At 34.2% G+C, this 21,149-nt stretch overlaps 1 protein-coding gene across 5 annotated transcripts in view; it reads right to left on the reverse strand.

Annotated features, from left to right (window-relative positions):
* EBF1 (EBF transcription factor 1) overlaps positions 1-21,149 on the reverse strand; it is a 451,723-nt gene that overhangs the window by 11,676 nt on the left and 418,898 nt on the right. For all 5 annotated transcript variants that reach the window (XM_074291945.1, XM_074291944.1, XM_074291943.1 and 2 more), the window contains 4 exons: positions 6,574-6,639; positions 5,258-5,435; positions 4,471-4,650; positions 984-1,178 (listed from right to left, as the gene is read on the reverse strand). In XM_074291945.1, coding sequence (XP_074148046.1) covers positions 984-1,178; positions 4,471-4,650; positions 5,258-5,435; positions 6,574-6,639 — 619 coding nt within the window. The remainder of the gene's footprint in view (positions 1-983; positions 1,179-4,470; positions 4,651-5,257; positions 5,436-6,573; positions 6,640-21,149) is intronic.

Below are 21,149 nucleotides of genomic sequence, written 5' to 3' on the forward strand. Positions count from 1 at the left end.
ACCACCTAGTAAGACAAGTGCTAATCCTGATTTACATAAGAAGATATAGAATTTGAGAGAAATCTTAAAGAAATAGGGAATCTGACACAAGACACAAATAGTTAACTTGTTACCATCTTAGAATTCTAGTTTGAAGGTCACCTCAAAATGTGTGCAAATTTTTCTTTAAGTGATCTTGAAACTTCAAAACAGGAGTGGGAAAACAAATGCAAAGATTGAAATGAACACATTGGCTCCTAAAAGTCTCTTTACTCCCAACTGAAGTTTCACCCTAATTTTCTGTGGCAGGTTTGAACCAGAATAGACTTGGGCAGTTCACATGGCTGTCACAAGTGATGGGTTTTCTGTGATAATGGTTTAGCACAACCAAAGTCAGTCAACTTGATCACAATCATACCAGCATTCATGATAAACCCAAAACACCTAGAACCAAGAGACCTGTGTTATTTGTTCATAGCAACACATTAGCTCCAGTCCCCTACAACAGTTCCTTCCCAAGTGAGAAGGATTCTGTACACGTACATTGTGACAAAAGCAAAAGGAAGGGAAGATTGAGTGACGTACTTCAGGAGAAGGCCAGTCCCTGGAGAGACCCTGCAGTGGAGTACTTGCTAGAGTCCACAAAAGACTGGTCTGATAATGACGACGACAGGGAATAAGAGAGGAGAAAAGAAAAAGGATGATATTAGTAAAGGAAATAATACTTTTGAACAAAACACTTGAGTCTGAACTTACAAGTAGCATCTCCCTTTAACAGAATTAGTGGAGGTGGATGGAGACGAGGCTGCTCCTTGGGCAGCACTAGAGTGCAGGGTTAAGGGCACAGGAAAGGTGGTTAACACTTAAAGAAAGAGAGGATGGGAGAGAGGGAGAGATAGGGATGGGTCACTTTAGCAACAATTAAAGGGTGGGTCCAGGGTCTGTAAGCTCAGTCCCTCTAAGATTAAGAGGGTAGGGCTAGTCCCACTGTAGATCCCAGTTACCTTGCAGGCTGTTCCCATTGGTGCTGGTGCAGGTGGGAGGCGGGGAAGTCTGTGGTCTCACAACTGGAGCAAAAGCACTCTTCTGTTTCACTGCTGAGACCATGTTGGCTGGTGAGAAAGAGAAGATCCCAGAGGAACTGCTGCAGTTGGAGGGGAGGCTTGTAGAGGAGGCCATGGTCGGACTTGATGGCACGACTGAAAAATGGGGAAAAAACACTTGTATTGGAAATTTTGAGGTTCTTTGAGCAGTTTTAGTTATGCTCATGATTCAGCTCTAAATTCTTCCCATGCACCCCATCAGTACCTAAGGTCATCTTTTCCTCTTTGCATGATCTGTTTTGATATTTGTGACCCAATCTTCCCAAGCATATGGCCAACTTTTTGAGAGCAGGGGCTGTGATTTATTAACAATTAAGAAATATTTATGGGGCACCTACTTATATACCAGATTCTGTGAGAGATATAGAAGTAGAAGCTTGTATTTCAACAAGCTTATTTGGATCCCTCACAGTACTAGTAAAGTATTTATGACTGGACCTGAGTTCTCATTGGCACAAGAAACTCTACCAAGCAAGAAGAGGTAATTTCTTCTACCAATGCAGGCTATCTTCACAATAATGTAGTCTTAGTTGCCTAAAGCCCTGAGATGTTATCTGAATTCTGCTGGCTCACACAGCTAATAGGTCTCAAAAGATGGGCCTGTAATCTAAGTCTTTCTGGACTTTGTGGTCAGCTCTCTATCTACTATGCCATACTGTCCTTCTTATGACTGTACACACACACACACACACACACACACACACACACACACACACACACACACAGAGAGAGAGAGAGAGAGAAAAGCATATTCTTGTGTTCATACATATTGCCATGGTATTTAAATACTGTTTGGTAGTCAGAATCTGTATGATGACTAACAATGAGAAAACTTTGTCAGTACTGGGCGAGAGAGTATTAGCTGACCCAGAGACCTTAGATAGTTGGGACAGATGTATATTCTCCACCAGCCAAAATCTCCTTTAGATTTTGTCTTTAATCTTTTGGTACTAGTGAGTTAGCTCTTGTTTATTTCAATAAACACATCTTTTCTAGAGAATCATGCCATCCCACACATAACTTGATTTTCTCTCTGTTGAGAGGCTATCTTCATCTTTTCTCCATAAGCCATATGTTCACACAAATCCACACTCTCTTCTGTCCTTAGTGGATTGATGGGCACTAACACTTTGACTTTTAGCTGCACAATTTGACATTCTAAGCCTCTGAGTCAAATCCCAGAAAAAGTTCCCTTCATTGCTAATTGCAAAGGAAAACACTTTTTCCATGAATGGTCCTCTGCATTACATGGGCTATTTGGCTAATATTTATATCAGAATCTAAGGCTTTGGGAAGTTTGCATGGATAGCGACTGATAGGTTTGTGTCACTTGATGGTTGAAATGGGATGACAGGCTTTGCATAATTGGTCCCTCAATACTTCACTTGCAGACCCTGATCGATTTTAGGCAATATTCAAAGCCAAATATAAGGCTATCAGGTGCTTCTATAGCAGGAAAACAGAGCTGTCTTCAGAATTTTCACAGATATATTTTCTAAACTGTATTTTTCTTTTAATGAGGGTAGCATTTTTATACCTCTCCAAGGATTTATAAATGTGAAAATGCGCTCAATAATAATCCCTATTTAAATTGCAAAATTCCTGTACTGGAGGTTTGATTTTTAAATATACGTAGATTTGAAGTCCCGCTGTTTCACTGAAGAAGGCAATTAATCTCTTTGGCAAATGTGATCATTATGTGTGTTTAGAGGTGGGGAATCTCAAAGAAGGAGGGGTGAAATACAGCCAAACACTTCCATTTGTTACAATATTATTGGTTATCAGACACCACACCAGAAAGGGCATTCACTAGTGGAAAGATTTGCCTTATTTATTTTTTTTTAAATCCCATTTGGAATTTTTCAACATGAGTGGCTTATGAATAATTAAATGTTATAAAGAAAAAATCTCAAATCATTTGGGCTTTCTGTTATTATTTTATTTGCATTTATGCAGATAAAATCATCCCATCTGAGTGCCTATTTGAGAATCTGATACTATATTTGTGAACACTGAGGAAATCAATTAATGGAAATTAAATGTTCAAAGTTTCACAGTCTGACAGATACAATCTTAGGCTGAAGTCACTTGGTGTCTGCAAGTACTCAAGAAGGCTGAGCAATCAAACTGCCTAAATTGAATTGCTACTATACAGCAATTAGTTTATTGATTTAATTAAGAATGCCACCTTTTAATTTTCAGGTCATGATTGAAACATTTTCTGATTGAATGGATTAGGTATTAGTGAAATGATAGGTCTACCAGGGACAACCTTCTGATGGATCAAAATAAAAAGTAAGAGGAGTGAAGGCTGACCTCAAATAGTAACTCTTTAGTACACATAGTTCTAGGAACTGTTTTTTTTTCAGTAGTTTCAATGACTAAGAAGTTCTATACTTATAAAGCCTCACTGCACTAAGTGAGGAATCTAAGAAGCTATAGAAAAAGGTGCTCTGGCAGGACAAGATATATCTTCTCTCTCTTGAAATCTTAAAAGAAAAGCAGCAGCTTCTTCTTGGATTCATGTTCACATCTTTTGGGCATTGTCAAATTATAATAAATTATTAACCTTATATATACATATAAATATATATAATGTTTTTAATTTAAGAAAAAGAAAATTATTTTAAACACATCCAAATCATTATTACTAAATAGATAGGGTGGATGAACATTTCTTCTGTATGCAACTTCAAAGCTAAGGTATTTTAGCAAGCCTTCTGACATCAAGACTATACGCTCTGCAGCATAAACATGACATAGTATTCTTAAATTTCTCCAACTATCCTGAGATTGTATAAACATAGTGATTTTATTTAGAAATGCATACTTTTAAAGCTGTGGCCTAGGGCACTGCACTTGGAGCCATGTGTAATTTTTCTCACTTAATAATTGCACAATCTGGATCAATTTACTTAGACCTCAGTTTTCTAATCTGTAAAATGAAAAACCTGAACTAAAAGTCTTCAATTCTAAATAAGATATATAGATCTAAAGATGCATTTGGTCTACAATTTATTTGTCTAGAAATCACTGAAGCTGAACCCAGCTGGACAAGAAAAAAATTTCACATTTCTTTATTTTTGTTTAATTTTTATTCATCTTCTCAAGTGAAACTAACTTTAAACAACAATCAGAGACAGAGACAAAATCAAGGGAAAGAATATTTTTAAAGAAAAAGAATTTGGCTTTAGCTTTTAAAGAATCTTGACAGTAAGGGTTCAGATCATGGGTGACTTTAATTGCATACCCTTCAGGCTTGGGAGCAGAAAGCAGCACCCAGGCAAAGCTTCTGAGGTCTAAAATAGAAACTAAATATTGAGCAGCAGAGTGAGTTTCCATTTCCATTTGATGAAAACGTGCAGAAATGCAGAACAACACTACTTACTGGCATAGGGAGAATTGGCAGCTGAGCCATTGAGGAAGGTTGGGGATCCACCTAAATTGGACATTCCGGCATTGCCATATCCATTCATACTTGTGGTAACAGAGTTATAGTTGGTCTGTTGTGGGGTGGTGCTAGGCACATACCCATGTGGTGATACGCTGCTTGAATTTCGAGTAAAACCTGGGAATAGAGAAAATCCAGAATAAGGGAGTTATTTAAGTTGTTGGTACTTTTGGATGAGATAAGAAAACGAAGATCTCTTCTTATTCTCCCTTTCCAGCTCTTCCCTGCAACCCAGTGGGTAGTGGGCAAACAGACACATATATGGTTTTAGTGTCACTAGCTCTGTGATTAAAATGGGAAACAAGAAAAAGACACATTCTTGGGATATATAGAAGAAATTAGGAACACAAGTTCTGTAAATTATGACTTTGCCACAGAAATAAATTGCAGTTTAAGGGGTTGTACCCTAAAGTTAACAAGTTTCTCTTCCATTGGCAGGAGCTGATGCTGTCCTTTGGCCCTTGGGACTTTAATTCTGCCCTCCTTTGCCATCTGTCACCTATATTTTTATGTGAAAGTCAAATATATAGATAGAAAATTCACCCTTCCATGCCAATCTCAGTTCTTGATCAGTAGTGGTGACAACCAAAAACTAAGTTGTAAAATAATATAACTCACATTAGATCTGGGAATGTCATATGGAGAAAATATTATTTGAAAGAATAATTAGGAAAGGGGGAGAGGAAGCAGAGAAAATAGGATGTGGGTGGTAGATCTTCCTGACCCTGATTGGTGGCTTGTGAGGCTTCTGAGACATTCACTGCCAGTTGTCCACTGAATGAATTAACTCCCATCATTCCAGCATGAACAGAAGTATTAGCAAGAGCAGGAAGCTGGTTGTGGTTACGAGGAACACTGTACAGTGCCTCTGCAATATCAGCTGCCCTCTTCAGTATGATTTCCTAAAAAATAAAATGAATGTTCAAATTATTTTCTTCTAGTATGGTAGCATTTATCTTTCTTTTGGTGGGAACTAACATGTTCTCAAAACACAACTAACGCAACACATAAAGTGCTGAGCTTAGAATCTGGAAGATCTGATTTCAAATCCTGACTCACATACTTGTGTGATGCAGGGCAATTCATTTCACTTGCCTCAGCCTCATTTTTTTCATCTGGTAGAATAGGGGTGATAGTAGTATCTCTCTCCAGGGTGCTTGTTAGCATATGAAAATGCAATATAATTGCTATCTACTGTTTAGATCAAGGGAAGTACTGCTTATCAATGCTTGACAGAATTTTGTGGAGATAGCATTAATATAGTGCATAGAATTCTGGACTTGGCAGAAAAACCTGTGTTTAGATCCCACTTCTGATGCTTCCAGCTATATAACCAAAGGCAAGCCATCTGACTGGACAAACTTTTTAAAGTTTGAGTTTCTCAATCTGTATTTTCAGGATAATCTCTGCACAACCTACCTTCCAAATTCATTGTGAGGTTCAAATTAGATGATGTATATAGAATACTTGAAAACTTTAAAGTATTGTATAAATATCAATGTCAAGTAATGGTAGTAGCTTACAATCAGATTTTCAGACACTAAATTGTTGGTTCCACAATGGCATCCAAACCACTTCATCCCTCTGGGGGTTACATACTGATTCAAAAGGCACGAAGAAGAAACTATAACCCTCCAGAGTTATGAAGAGCTGGGTCTCCTGTAGACTAAACAATGGCCAAAATAAGCAAATGACACTGGGCAAATGTCATTATTTCTTTTAGGACAAAAATGCCGGGCCCTTTTCCCATGGTCCCCAAGCTTTCTTAGAAACAGGAGTGAAAAGGAACTACATTGAAATAACTCCATTCTCTTATATGAAATATTTTCCACTTTTTCATGTAAGTTCTTTTCTATCTAAAGTAAATAATGAGGGAAGGCAATAAAAGATTTATAAAAAGAGAAGAATAATTGAATAATCCAATACTGTAATATGAATTAAATGATCTCTAAACTTGTTCATATTCTTTCTACCTCCCTCTCAATAGGGCAATAAGCTTTATATTCTCAGACTAATGTTGTAAAATCAAAACATTCTTACCTGGTTATTGTGTGGCATACCATAGAGAGCCTCCACTAAATCAGCAGCTCGTTTGAGTATTACTTCCTGCCAATACAAAAACAGATATATTCCTTTGAGTGAAGCAAAGATAATAGTGAAGGGACTTTGCTTTAATCTTTTCATACAGTTACAGCCCCCCAGTTTCATTTCCAAGGAAGTCCTCAAACAGAACTGCTTTGGGAAGGACTTCCAGAATGGTGTTAAATCACGAATTTATCCCTGTTCACATATACACTTAATCGAGTCAAAAGGTGAGCGTCATTGGGGTTGCAAGATAAAATACATCAGTCAATTGTCTGCCATCTGCAGGATAAAGCACTCATACGTTTATTGCAGAATACAATTCTGAGGTCATTTACTAGATTACTACAATCGATGCCATTCAGTGCATGTTATGAATCCCTAAGATGTGTTTATTTTGCACTTAATTGCTTATTCCAGGAACTGTGACCTTATCAGACAGGTCATTTTCAAGAGATTTCCAATCAATCTTCAGCTACTGGAAACATGTAGCATTAAACTACTTTTGTTTCTCTCTCTTGTATGTCAGAACCATGATATAAGAGTGCCCAGAAGTCAATCCATATGATGAAGGAATGTGATCCTTCCTCTTTTCCAAACAGTCTTAAACATAATTTTCCCTATCCCCAAACCCTCAGGCTCACTTTAAACCAGTTTTCAAGGCTGGGCCTACATTTATTTTATAAAAATTTCACTAGAATTTCACCAATCTTTTACTCCCCTCATTTATGACCATCCTTATGGAAATCTCCAGAATGTTCTGTTTTGTTTTGCTTCATCCTCACACTCCATTGACAAATCTAGTCTTATCTGCTTTTAAGTGTATAAGAAACCAAATTTTAAAATCATGAGGAAAAAAGTGTTGGCAACAAGGTAGAAACTCATCTTTTTGTTTGTCTTAATAACTCAACATGATTACTATAATCTACCCTCTACCAAATATTCTGAAGATTTGGACACATTTTTATATTAGCTCCTGAAAATCCATTCACTGTATAAATCAGAAAGAGCAAATATAAAATAATTTAATTTACTGAGAAGTATATGCATTGCAAAGAATCACAAATATATAACAAGGTTATTGAAAATAATTTACAATAAGATGTGTAGGGTATGTATAATTTTTTTAAAAAGTGCAACTTTAAATATTTTCCATACTAGATATTCTGCACAGAAAAGGAGCCGTGATTCTCAGTTGTCATAGATCGTAGACTCTGATCAGAAAATAGGGATATAATTGCATTCATTTCGCTGTCACCATAGGCTCTTCAAAAATCCTTGAAAAACTCTTGAAATGACAAGCTTTTAGATCCATATTAGCATTTTTCCAATTTTAAATTCTCTATAATATAAGATAAAATAGTTGTCATACTGCAGTAACTACTTATGACATATATAATGTCCTAAATTCAAAAATGAGATGGAGGGGTTTGGAGTTCTCAATAAACATTTATGCTTGCCTTAAGCTGCTCTAGCCCTCTTCACAAAACACATTTCAGTTATTTTTACACATGAAATGAAATGTACCATATAATCAATGAATTTTGAATCAATACATCTGAAACAAATTTTTTTTTTAATATTAAAGGTAGTTTACCAGAGAATTTGCCTTTCTTTTCTTGTTGTTGTTTTGTTGTGGTATTTGACCACACTGGTTAATAATTCACTATGGGTATGGATGCACTAAACTCTATCCTCATATCAAATGTGGTCTGTGATGCTTTCACAGAGCTCTCCTAAAGCCTGCTGCCTTATCTGGCTCCCAGGAAAGATTAAAATAAAGCAATATGAATTTAGTTTGTTTTCTAAAATCTGTGTTTTTTAGTTCTCTGGACATTTATTTTTTTCAAATAAATATTTATGCTTGCATTTAACCTTTCAGAAATTTACACACACACACACACACACACATACATACATACACACACACACACACACACACAACAAACACACATTTCTCCTTTTATTCTTCAGAAAAAAACATGCTTTTGGTTTGACTTAATACAATAGTATATACATTAGAACTTGAACTTATAAAAATGGATTCCATCATATTCTAGTAACTTAAACAATGATTCTTCTCTTATCTACATTGAATCCACAACTAGGAAAGAGATAAGTTCATCTTAGCTCTGAGATGCATGACAGTAAGAAATGCATTTTACTATCAGAGCACAAGATGCTATCCAATGTCACAATTTCATTGATGAAAGGTATTTTAATATAACCAAAAAATTAAAATTAAGTATTTTAGAAATTCAGTTCTTTAATTTTATCAGTTGAACATGAAAAATTCAAGGTTTTTTCCCCCTTGAAGTTCTTAACTGTAGGAGTTTTTGCTGGTTCATGATGCTTAAAACATATTTCCTATTCAATACATATTACACAACCAGGTCATCAACAGAGCATCAGTTGAAGCCAGCAAGCAGCTTTAAACAGAGAGAGCCTACAGAAGTCTTGCTGAGAGCCCTACCTTAAAATAATATTTTAAAATGGGTAGGATATCCTTCACTGAAATATTAACTTTGGGATTTGAGGGAGAGTCTAAATTGGTCTCAGATTCACCAAAGTTATTCTGGTGATATTAGTTATTTCTAGCTTATAGGAAAGAGAGAGGAGCTCCTAAGCCTTCTATGAGTTAGCGCAATGGACCTTGCAAGGTGCTTGGATTGCGATGACCAGAAAATTGCTCTCACCTCCATGTCATTACGCTCCCAGTGAACTAGCCCCCGAGCGTGTTTGTGTTCGGGATCTAATATATTGCCTTTCAATCAGAGCTGAGAGCCACTGAACACACAGACAGAACATGACGAGCAGGTCAGGAAAGCAATAAAGATTTTACAGAGCTGTCCAAGGTGCTAAATTTACTCAATAATGGGTTTGGCACCATAGTGTTAACCTCTCATTTACTACCAGTTTGAGGGACTAAATTGAAGTAGCTGACTTCATTTACCTTGAAATGTATATTTTATGACATTATGTAAGTAGATTGAAAGGGCACTGCAGTTTTAACAATTTAAAGGCTAAAGCATGTTTAAAATGAAACTTGAATATTTATTGTATATTGCACTTAAAGTATATAGAATGTTAAAATGTATTGATTAAATTTGTAAAAGGTATTATAAAAATGACAGGTAATAAAAAAGATGTATGCCTTTTAAAATCAAATTGATACTGTATGCTATCTCTACTATGGTCATGAGTGTAATTTTTTTGTAGTTTTATATGGTAATTTGAAAATATCTGTAATTTCACATTGGAAAATGATTGAGTCTGAGATGTTAGAAAAGAAATTTCCCAGAAGAGAAGAGCTAGGTGTCTCATATAGTCTTTTGTCTCTAAAATTGTTCCTAAATTCTTATTTTTTGGCATTAAGAGGAAAGATATAAAAACTCCTCTATATTGATCTGCAATTTCAATAGCTGAAATGAATACTTGACTAGCTCTAATATTTAATTTGTATAGCATTCACTTTTCATGATAGTTTCCTCTTTTTAAAAAATTTAACCAAATCTTTCTATGAATGTAATCTAAATCATGAAAGTAAAAATTGCTCCCTCCCTTCCTCCTTCTCTTCCCCCCCCTCTCTCTCTCTCTTCCCCCCCCTCTCTCTCTCTCTTCTCTCTCTCTCTCTCTCTCTCTCTCTCTCTCTCTCTCTCTCTCTCTCTCTCTCTCTCTCTCTCTCTCTCTCTCTCTCTCTCTCTCTCTCTCTCTCTCTCTCTCTCTCTCTTTCTCTCTCTCTCTCTCTCTCTCTCTCTGCAAAAAAAATGTCTTACACCAAAGTGATTCACTGTCATTTATGAACCAATATTTGTTCTAAATGAGAATATCTTTCTGCTTTAAATTTCATTTAAATGTTCATGATATAATGGGGAAAAGCACAGGATGTTAACTAGTGTGGTATGACTGAGTACATCACTTAACTTTTGAGACTCAGCTCCTTCATCTGTAAAATGGGAGTAATATTTATACTACCTTTCTTTTGGAAAAGCTAAGAATCCATTGATGTGTTTCAAGTGTTTTATAATAGTAAATTATCTAATAAATGTGTTTCTAACATGAAAAATTTAAAAATACTCTAGACTATATATATATATATATATATATATATATATATATATATATATATATATATTCTCACTAAGTTTTATCTTCTTTGTTTTGGGACTTGGTGAGTAGTGACATAAGTGATTCAGTAATATTCTACAAGGGTATTTTTTGTATAACATAAGAAGAAATTATGATCTTAGAAATATCAATGATAAAACCAGAATAACATTCTTTTCTACTTCAAGTTAAGAATTAGTATTGTTATAATGGCTGCATTACTGATTGTATTGCTAAAAGTGCATGAAAAAAATGTCTTTAAACTTTTTGGTGTAGTAACAGGTATTTATCAACTGTAGTCATCACACTTAAAATTAATCTTGGATACCTTGAAAGGCATTTATATTCTCTTAGCACTATGCTAAGTGTTATACGGAAGAGAAAAGAAGCTTTCAACATTCTCTGACTATACCTATTCCAATCTTATCTCCCACTATTCTCCACTGGCAAATCTCTTTATTCATAAGTCTAATCTCCTTTCATCATGAACAAGCATTTTTATTTTACTTGGATATTAATGCATTTATTTATATACATTGTCACTTTTATATGGAATGGTTTCCCCCCTTTCCTACAGATATTACCGATATACCCATACTTCCATGTCTAGGTCAAGCCCCACTTCTTGCATGAAACATTCTAACACACTAAAATTTCATTTTCCTCTGTATTCGTGTTATACATTTTATGGTATTAAATATATAGCAATCAATAATATATTTTTTCATATAAATCACTTTTTTTCCACATATTTTAGTTTTCTCTTTCCAATTAGACTGAAACATCCTTGAAGGTAGAGATCATGTCTCATATTTCTCTCTATTTTCTGTAGTGCCAAGCATGAGGGACAGGAGAGGCATTCAATAAGTTCTTTGTGATTGTAAATTCTTCAAAAAATCTATAATAAGCTTAGGAATATAAATAACATGCATCAAAAAATTAGAGAACAATAAAAAGTATATAATTTGCATTTTACTGTATAGTACTGACTAGAAGTGCAAAACATCTTCTCAGAGGGCAAAAACTATATCTTCCAATAAGCTAGAGGTCTACTAAGATTTAATATCTGCTCGCTACTCCCTTCTAATGTCCTCCAAACTTTGCCTCTATAGTACATGGTACCTCCTTCTGACTTTCCGGTGTAGCCTAATGATTATTGGGTCTTGCCATGCACTCCACTTTGATTTCTAGTCCTTTCAATCTGCTCTATAGTAGAATACTCTTTAATATGTTGCTTTCCTCAGAGTATAAACTCCTTGAGAAAAGTGACTGTCAATTTTTCTATTTTTTTATCATCATTACTTAGCAAAAATGGTTTGCACATAGAGAACCACTTAATTTTTTTTTATGCAAAAAAACCTTTATTTTGGCTCTATTCCATTTGGCCCAAATTTTTGGTTCAATATGAAATATAAACCCAACATGTTAATTTTGATCACCATGATTGTACCATATGCCACCTTTGGATGAACATTGCTGCCTATGTTTAAATTTTGATTTTGTTATTAATATAATTTTTTCTGGTGCAGGTGTTTTTTATCTATATACTCCTTTCATAATAACAATACCTTAAAAATAGCTATCAATCATATAGTGTTTTAGGAGTTCCAATGAGCTTTACTTGTGTTATTTAATTTGATCCTTACAGTAACAATGTCATGAAGAGGCTATTTTTACATGAATGTCAAGTCATATTAACTATACTCTAGGTCCCCTGAATAATTTTTACTCTAAAAAAGCTACCCTTACAGAAAACTAATGCCTGGTTCTAAGCTGTGAATTAACTATTTGGTCCTTACTAGTATTCCACTGTAATCTATTATAGTCTCAATGGACCATTTACCTTCTAATACAAAAAAAGCAAACATGGATTCAGGAAATGTATGGGTCTTTTGTATTTCTGACACCAATTTTGCTGAGAATTAGTATGTATTTATTATCCATATTTATATGTTCAGAATAAAAAACTATAAAAATATTCAAAGATAAAACAATTCAGAAAGTCAGTTCAGCATTTTGAATCCTGAAGATTATCTAGATTCACAGTCTAGGTAGTTCAAAAATTCACTATACAATTATTTAACCTTTTCCTTTCTCTTAGGAGAAATAAATCAACCTATAAATAACATCTCCATTTACATATAGTATATGGTTTATAGAATCAGATATTTGGATAGTGAGAATTCCACCATAAGGTAAAGGAATAGTTTCTAGTTTCTTTTTTGCTTGATAGGTCATAGCCCTGGGAGTTATTGCAAAAGAACACAAATTAAAAATTGAGAATGGCCAAAATATGGATAGGATTAGGTCTGATTTCATACAGAAGTCAAAACAAGTAAGTCTTTCATAATAGTTCTTATGTAATCTTTCAGATTCAGTTGAGAACATAGCTCAACTATCTATGTATCATTAGTTAGATCAGTGGTCTCAAGCTGGAACTATTTGATAATCCCAATATGAAAAGATGAATATACATCATACCTTGCTCTTGATAGTCCTCTCATTCATCTTTTCACACTGATTGGTTATTCCTTGGAATTATGCTACACAACTTCTTTTATCCAATCCATTAATAAAGAGGGCTCCCAGGGTTGGGCAGATTCCCAACCTTTTCCCCTTTGTATTCCATCTTGATCCCTCACAGTAGCTATACTAACTTTAATCCAGCAACCCATACACATGATCATCTTGTGGCAGCAGCACAATACCTGAGTGGGGAAGAGCAGGCTCTACATTCCAGGACAGTGACCCTTTCCATTTCTTAATAGGACAGACAGAACTGTCTTGGTTGAGGATATATGGATAGTTTGTGATTGACATTACAGATTTCATTATCTTATCTTTTTCTTCAAACTCATGCTTCTTTTGAACTTCCCTATTTCTGTCTACAGCCCTATTTTCCTTCCAACTCTAAGGTCATAATCTCATGTTTAGCTTCCATTCTTCAGTCAGCTGAAATTCTTCTCTTCAAAGTTACAGATGATCTCTTCAACTTATGTACTCAGTCCTCATCTTTGTTGCCTCTCTGCATCATTTGATAGTATTTACTACCTTCTCCTTCTGGAAAGATATTTTATTCTCCTCTCTGCATTGCTCAAAATAATGTAAGTGGGTTATATATAAAAATTCTCATTTCTCCACACATTACCAATTGATAGCAGAATTTTCTACTCTGTTTTAAAAGCTTCCAAATGAAGAGTTTCAATGGGTTTTTAAAGTAATTTGTATTAAAAAAATGGAAAAAAACATCTGAATAGTTTTTTGAGAAGAACTAGTTGACTTCAAAAGAAAGAAATTTATTGGCCACAATTCAACAAAAATCTTCTATATAACTTAGGGATAAAACTGAAAAAATGAGCACAGTCTATAAAACGTTTCTATCCTTTGTATTTCTATCCTTTGTATCTGTTTCAGGTATGACAAATATTGAAACTGAATATTGAGACAAATTTACTTAGAACTAGACCTTCAAATCATTATATGGTAAAGCATTCAATTCAGTTTTTTAAAAAGTACATTAATTATAGTGATCTCACAAAAATCATCATTAAAATTTTAGACAGCAAAATATTTTGTAATTTTAAGAAAATATTATTTTAGAACATTGTTTCATTCCTTTAAATTTCTATTTTGTGTAACTTTTATAATGTATAGACTTTTTAGTACAGTGGCACATATGCATGTATATATTTGTATATTTGGGGTACATGTTCAAAATTTTGTATACTAATGGGATATTGTCTTTAAAAAAAACGTTAGAGATTAATGCAGTAGGATGATTCATGTTACTCTGTACTTCTTGCATCTACTTATTATGTTCTTCTTTGTGATATATGATTTGTTTAGTATTTGGTATGCCCGTCTTAGCTCCCCATCTTGAGGTTAGGGCCTGTATTATATAGGGATGGTGATGTTTTAGGAAGAACGCTTTATCTGGAGTCAGGACACATGAGATCTCTTCCTAATGGTACAATTTTTAGCTACATTATTGGGTGATTACTTAATATTTCTTAGCTTCAATTTCCTATTCTGTAAAGCAGATATAGTAAAAAAAAAAAGTAGTTGTGATGAAAATATTTATAAATTGTAAAGCACTTTATAAATGTAAGCAACAATGCATCAATGTATCTCTTTTGTTTAGCATAGTATTTTGTACATATTAGATGTTCTTTCATTTTATATATATCTTATATATTATATATATATATATAATACCTTCACACATATATAAAATGAGATGAAGATTAATTCTGACTTAAGTATTCTGATTATATTCCAACAGCCTATTCTTTTCTGCTGATAAAGAAATCAGCATTTTAATTTATTCCCAGGGCTAGAAAGCATGGACTTTCTTGCTATAGATATATAATAGATTTTAGAGTTTAACATTTTAGTGTTTCATTTTATACATAATTCCTGGGGATTCCAAACAATTCATTTTATACCATAACTGAATAAAATAGTGAATCTGGCATAGATGCTATCTTTCAGGAAGTTGATTTTGGACTATGAATTTCCTTCCCTTTGTGTTTGAATATCTTAATGATGTTATGATAGGTTCCCCAGGTCAATAATCATCAATTTAGAACTGGAAAAAGACTTCCTAAGTCATCTAGCCCATTCTTTTCTTGTTACAGATGAGGAAACCGTGGCCAAGAAGAACTAAGTGTCTTACTCAGGGATAGTACAGTGCCAACTCTATGAGGGGTCTTTCCCTGGTTCTAAGCCACTCTTCCCTGAATGACACATTTTCCTTTTTCGGTATCTCCTAAAATTATAGAGAGTAGAAAGGTACCTTAGAAGCTATTGATTCTCAACCCTTCAAGGTTAAATAAATTGCCCAAGAATGCATATGACTAATGCAGAATTTGAACTCAACTCTTTTATTATCCAGTTCTCTATCCACTCCACAATCTACTTGGCTCAGTCATATATATATATATATATATATATATATATATATATATATATATATATATATGTATATATATACATATATATATATGTATATATATACATATATATATGTATGTATATGTATATATATGTATATGTATGTATATGTATATATATGTATATGTATATATTTATATACATATATATGTTTAAACGTATTCAAAGATATTTGTTAAACTGAATGAGATTAATTCTTCCTTGTCTTATTTATCCACATAGTGTCATAGTCTCTAGAGTTGGAGGTGCCCTGACCACTACATTATTTCATCCAAACCCCTTAACACCACCACTACTACCCTCTTCCCCTACCTCCATTTTTTAAGTCAGCACATTAAAATGAAGAGTGAGAAAAATTATTTGCCCAGAGTCTCGTAACTACTAAGGACAAAATTAGTAGGAAAGCCCTGCTCTTAGGATTTCAAATTCAATACTCTAGCTATACTTCAGAATAGAACTATTTCATAGTAAAAATCGGTACAATGAGAAATGTATGAGAAATAATCAAAATAACACTTCAATGCCACTTTACTTGTGGTCAAGAGAGGAATTCTCCAAATATGCATTATTCTAATAATCTAAAATGCTCAAAATAAAGCTTATCAAACATGAAAATGTCTCAGTATCAGATTTTAAACACTTCTCATAAGCCCTATAACTGAGTAGTCACTTACATTCCATGATGGTTGTAATTAAATGTGTTTCTCTTGAAAGTGACATTCTCATTATAACTAAGGGCCACTTTGAACTAAATTGAAATGAAAAGGAGGAGCATAGATTAGATGCAGGTAACAAGCAGTTATTTCTAGGAAGGCATAAAATGACAAATGAGTTAACAATTATAGTTTATAACCCTACATTCTAAAGATTTTATAGTATTTTATTATACTAGGAGCTTCTATGGAAGTTGTAACTACCATACAGCACATTGGTGATTATCCATGTGTTTAAAAAGAGAAGTAACTCACCAAATACCAATAGCTGAAATTTGCAGAAATTAATACAGCCAAAAGCTGAATGACCACACTTGCTATTGACACAACCTCAAAAGCTTTCTCTGCTTTCCATTTTGCTTTTATGTTCAGCTTAAATGAACAGCCCTTTTTCTTCTTGCATCTATTATTGTATCATCACACAGGAATATGAATGTAGGCTGAAATCTTCACCAAGTCAATCTGAAAAGCTTAGTCTTGCTTACAAAGACAGCGTGAGATTGCTTTGTGTCATACTTAGAGCAGGTTGTAAGCTAATGCAGCTATATCAACATAAGGCTACTAACTTACATGATTGACTTTCACCAAAGAAAGAAAAGGCTGTTCTCAAACAGAGTGTTATTGCCTCAATGGAAGGGAGAAAAATCAATGAAAGTAAAATGAACAAGAGATTTTGTCTGAGTTGCAGTTAATACCACTGAAGAGCTATGGATATTAAAAGGTCAACAAATAAATTAGTCAGAGTGTTATGAAATGAATGATTTGGCTTATAATTTTATTGAGTGAAAATTGTTCACTGCCTATTAGACCAGGTAATTTTTATCTGTGGTGCCTCAATTACTGTTCCGTAAGCAATAATATAGTTGTAAGAGCTGCTGGTTCGATCGAGTGACCTCTGAGAAGCTGGCTAGGACAGCTGACTTTACTATGATGGATCACCAGTCTTGATCTCCAAGAGGTGCCAAGCCTTCCCTTTCTGTAAGGGGATCTCATAAAAGAAACATTATGGCTTGATTCATTTTACCAAAAGAGTTGGCTTTTCAAATGTCAACAGTTAAGTATAGGTTGTAAAACTAGATATTCCTGAAAAGAATTATGACAATGGGTTTTTTTAGGGGGTGGTACTTTTATTATTGTCTCCTAAATGGTATCGTTATCATTGGAAAATGAAAATCTGAGCTAGATTCCTCCCCTACCCCACACAAACACATACACACAAAAGTACTAAGTGTGCTTGAGATCAGGAGGAATACAGTGAGTTGTAGTTCTTTGTTCAAGTTCATCATCCCAGTTAAAGGCCAAAGCTCAAGGGTACTAGTTACCTCTATCCTGAATGTTTTTACATCTCATCTCTTTTAGCCACTTGTCTCCAATTAAAGAAAAATAGAATGCACAAGGACTTTATTATACCCAAGATGTGATTCAATAAGAGAATACCAAAATTGTAAGAGACTATAGAGAGAGATCACTGAATCTAAACTGTTTATTTCAGAGAGGAAGGATTTGCAGTCCAAAGATCTAAGGTTCCAGTGAATTTTAGATAGAAATTGGGATTGAATACTAGAATTCCCAACTCAGTGATTTTTCTACTTTGTCACACAATACCTCTGGATTTTCAAATATCTGACCATTTTTTATAAACTTGCAAATTCCATACAATCTATCTTTTGGGACTTGGTATCTATTTGAATGAAAGCTGTCAGCAACTGACTTATGTTGTTCAAATCCAGAATAGTGAACTAAGAATGAAGAAGACCCCTTACCCTCAGCTCTTTGAATTTTGCTTTCTTGAACTAAAAATAGAGAATAGCTCTATCAAATGGTGTATTTTACTGTTCTTACATCTATAAAGTCTGAATTTTCTTCCACATATGTTCCTTATTATTACTTCTAAATCATTATTAATTGTATTAAATATTCCCACATACAGAATGTTATATACTTCTTTTTCATGTAAAGAAGTTTTATGCTAGAACAAAAAAGTATTTCTGAAGAAAAATTCTATTGCTTTAATAATTAGACTGATGACTTCATCTTCTGATTGTTACTGCTTTCACAACCAAATCAAAGCAAACTATCCTCTATTTTCCAAATTATCCCACTACTAGAATTCAATAATAATAGGAAGGGAAGAAGAAGAGTCAAGTTTCATATGTAAAATTATATGTTCTTAGAATTTTAATTAAGAGTTATATTCTCATAATTCAGTGAAGATTCACAGTAGCTTAAAAGTGGTTCTCTCTGTTGGGGGGAAGGTTTTCAAAATTAGATATTTTAGGACAAAATGAAAAAAGAGGACATTTAAAGGGAACAGAAGAAAAAAATACCACAAATCACTTGAATCAAACATATCACTATCACTGGGCCCTGAATTTGTCTATTTTATGTCAGCCTGAGGAAAATATGTTGAACTATACAAATTTTATCTTTTTATAGGAGAAAGAAGATTAACAATTTTTTGGAAGTTAATTTGATTCACACAGAAAATTTTTATAAAACATGTTCTCCCTTGTTCTTCATCTCTCTAGAGTAGGACTCATGCGTATCTCATGTTCAAAGTTTGAATATTCTTATCTAATTAAAGAAAAAAGATAGGGCCCTACATCTTCTTTAATCTAAGGAGCATCTGATTCTTTCCTGGAACCCAATAAGCATCATAAATTGTGAATGGCATGGTCTTCTGATGATTTTCTTGCTTTTGTTTTCACTAATGTCACTGCCAGTCTGAACCACTGATAGTTCTTGCATAGAAGATAAAAACAATAAAAGAATAATTAGACTACCCTGTATATCGCTAGCTATTTTATTTTACCCCTACACTGCATTTGTGATAAATCACCAAGCACCAATGCTCTTGAGGGAGGGTGGCTTTCAGTTTCATCTCCCTCACTAAGCAAAGGAGTTCTGTGTGACTCTGGTTTGAATTTCAATTTTGTAAGTGTACAGTCGAACTGAATAATATTTGGCACAATGCAGGGTACAACTGAGCCACTAAATGGCTGATTTACTAAATTATTATTAGATGAGCCCTTGCTGTTCCAAATGAAAGTGCAGTCACTGTCTTCCTTCATGGTGTGTTCAAATTGTTCTGTGTTTAAATATTCAGCATGAGGCTAATGTGAACTGATGAACTGAGACTATAAACATTCACTTTCAATACAGATAGAGAGACCAGAGATGCAACGTATCATGGGGCCTGTGGAGGTGAAAATGATTTATATTTAAGGATGTTGCTGTCTCCTTTCATTATTTTAAGGTATCCTTAATTAGAATGGTATTTGAAATGACTAATTTTGAAATTCAGGCAAAACAACCTAGTGGCTATGGAGGTTGTGGAACACGGGAGAAGAAGGGGAGGATGCTCTCATTTCTCTAGGCTTCCGTTTCATTATCCCTTTTATTCCCAAAGCTAGAATATCAATATATAGCTATATGGAATGGTGGAATAAGCGTGTTGTCTAACCATTACCCATCCTGTCCCATCAAACAGACAAAACACAAAACCCCAAACTCTACATCCATATCTCCCCTTCTCTGTGGATAGAGACTATGGTTCTTTTACTGCCACCTGCTGGAATTGACAGTAACCCTTTGTCATTTCCAAAGACCAAGCCCCATTGCTTTGAGGGCAGTTACAGGCAACCACTTAAAATACTGTGATCACTTACAGTAGATTAGAATTTTTTATTGGTACTGTGTTGCCATAACAACATAAAGACAGCAGATGACTTAAGCTAAGCTTGCAAAGCAAAAGGCTGCTCATCTGGCAGTTAAAATGAATACAGTTCACTTCACAAGTTCCCCATATGGACCCTTAGTGTATGGTAATGAGGAGACCATATGGTGAGAGAAAAAATGCATAGAGAACAATTGTGTTCTACTGGCTGAGTGAACTGAGTAGAAGTCATGAGAAAGACTGAATGAGATATTCTGGTGTGCTCTTTAGCTCAAGGTTTGGGGGTGGATTTTTTTTTTTTTTTTGCTTTGATAGTTTTTTTTTTTCTTTATTTTGTTTTAATTTTTTTTCCCCACTGGGTTCTTCTTTTTTCTTAATCTACTCCTTTAATACATTGAGCAAAGAAATGACAAACATGTTGCAAATTTTGTATGTCGCTCATCATAAACTGTCAGTGGTGTTTGCAAATCAGACTTGCAAGATCTTTTAAAATGTGTTATTCTTAAAAGGCAACGGTACTAAGTTTTTAGACAAAGTGCAGGAAAATTTAAGCACTTCTGACAAGCAGAAACATTAACAGTAATCATTTTTAAAAAAACTCGCATCTTTTGCCTTTGTGTTTAGCTGTAAATAACACTAAAATGTATAAAAGCTTTAAAGTAAAAAAATGCAATAAATACTTTTTATTATGTTCCCTAAAGGATAAAAATGCATTGAACCACCTATGTGCTTTATCTATATATACATATATAGAGATAGGTAGCTACTATTCTACTTACTACTAACCAAATCTCAAACCTGGTAGGACAGCTTGCTAAAGGCTGTAAAGTCAATTTTGTACTACACATGCTTCATAAAAGATGAATATAAATGCATTAGTTAGATACGGTGAGCTAAATTAGAAGGTCAGGCAGGGCTGGAAGGGCTGAAAAATCACACAACCAATGACTGTAATTACTCTTTTTTTAAGTCTATTAAGTGGTGTTGTTCTATCAAGGCTCTGGGGTATAGGACATGAGGTACAAGATAAAGTAATGTGTATTTATTACTCCCACAGGATCAATTTACTAGATATTTTCAGCCCC

The sequence above is a fragment of the Sminthopsis crassicaudata genome, chromosome 2 (assembly GCF_048593235.1).
Source record: "Sminthopsis crassicaudata isolate SCR6 chromosome 2, ASM4859323v1, whole genome shotgun sequence".
Lineage (NCBI taxonomy): Eukaryota > Metazoa > Chordata > Mammalia > Dasyuromorphia > Dasyuridae > Sminthopsis > Sminthopsis crassicaudata.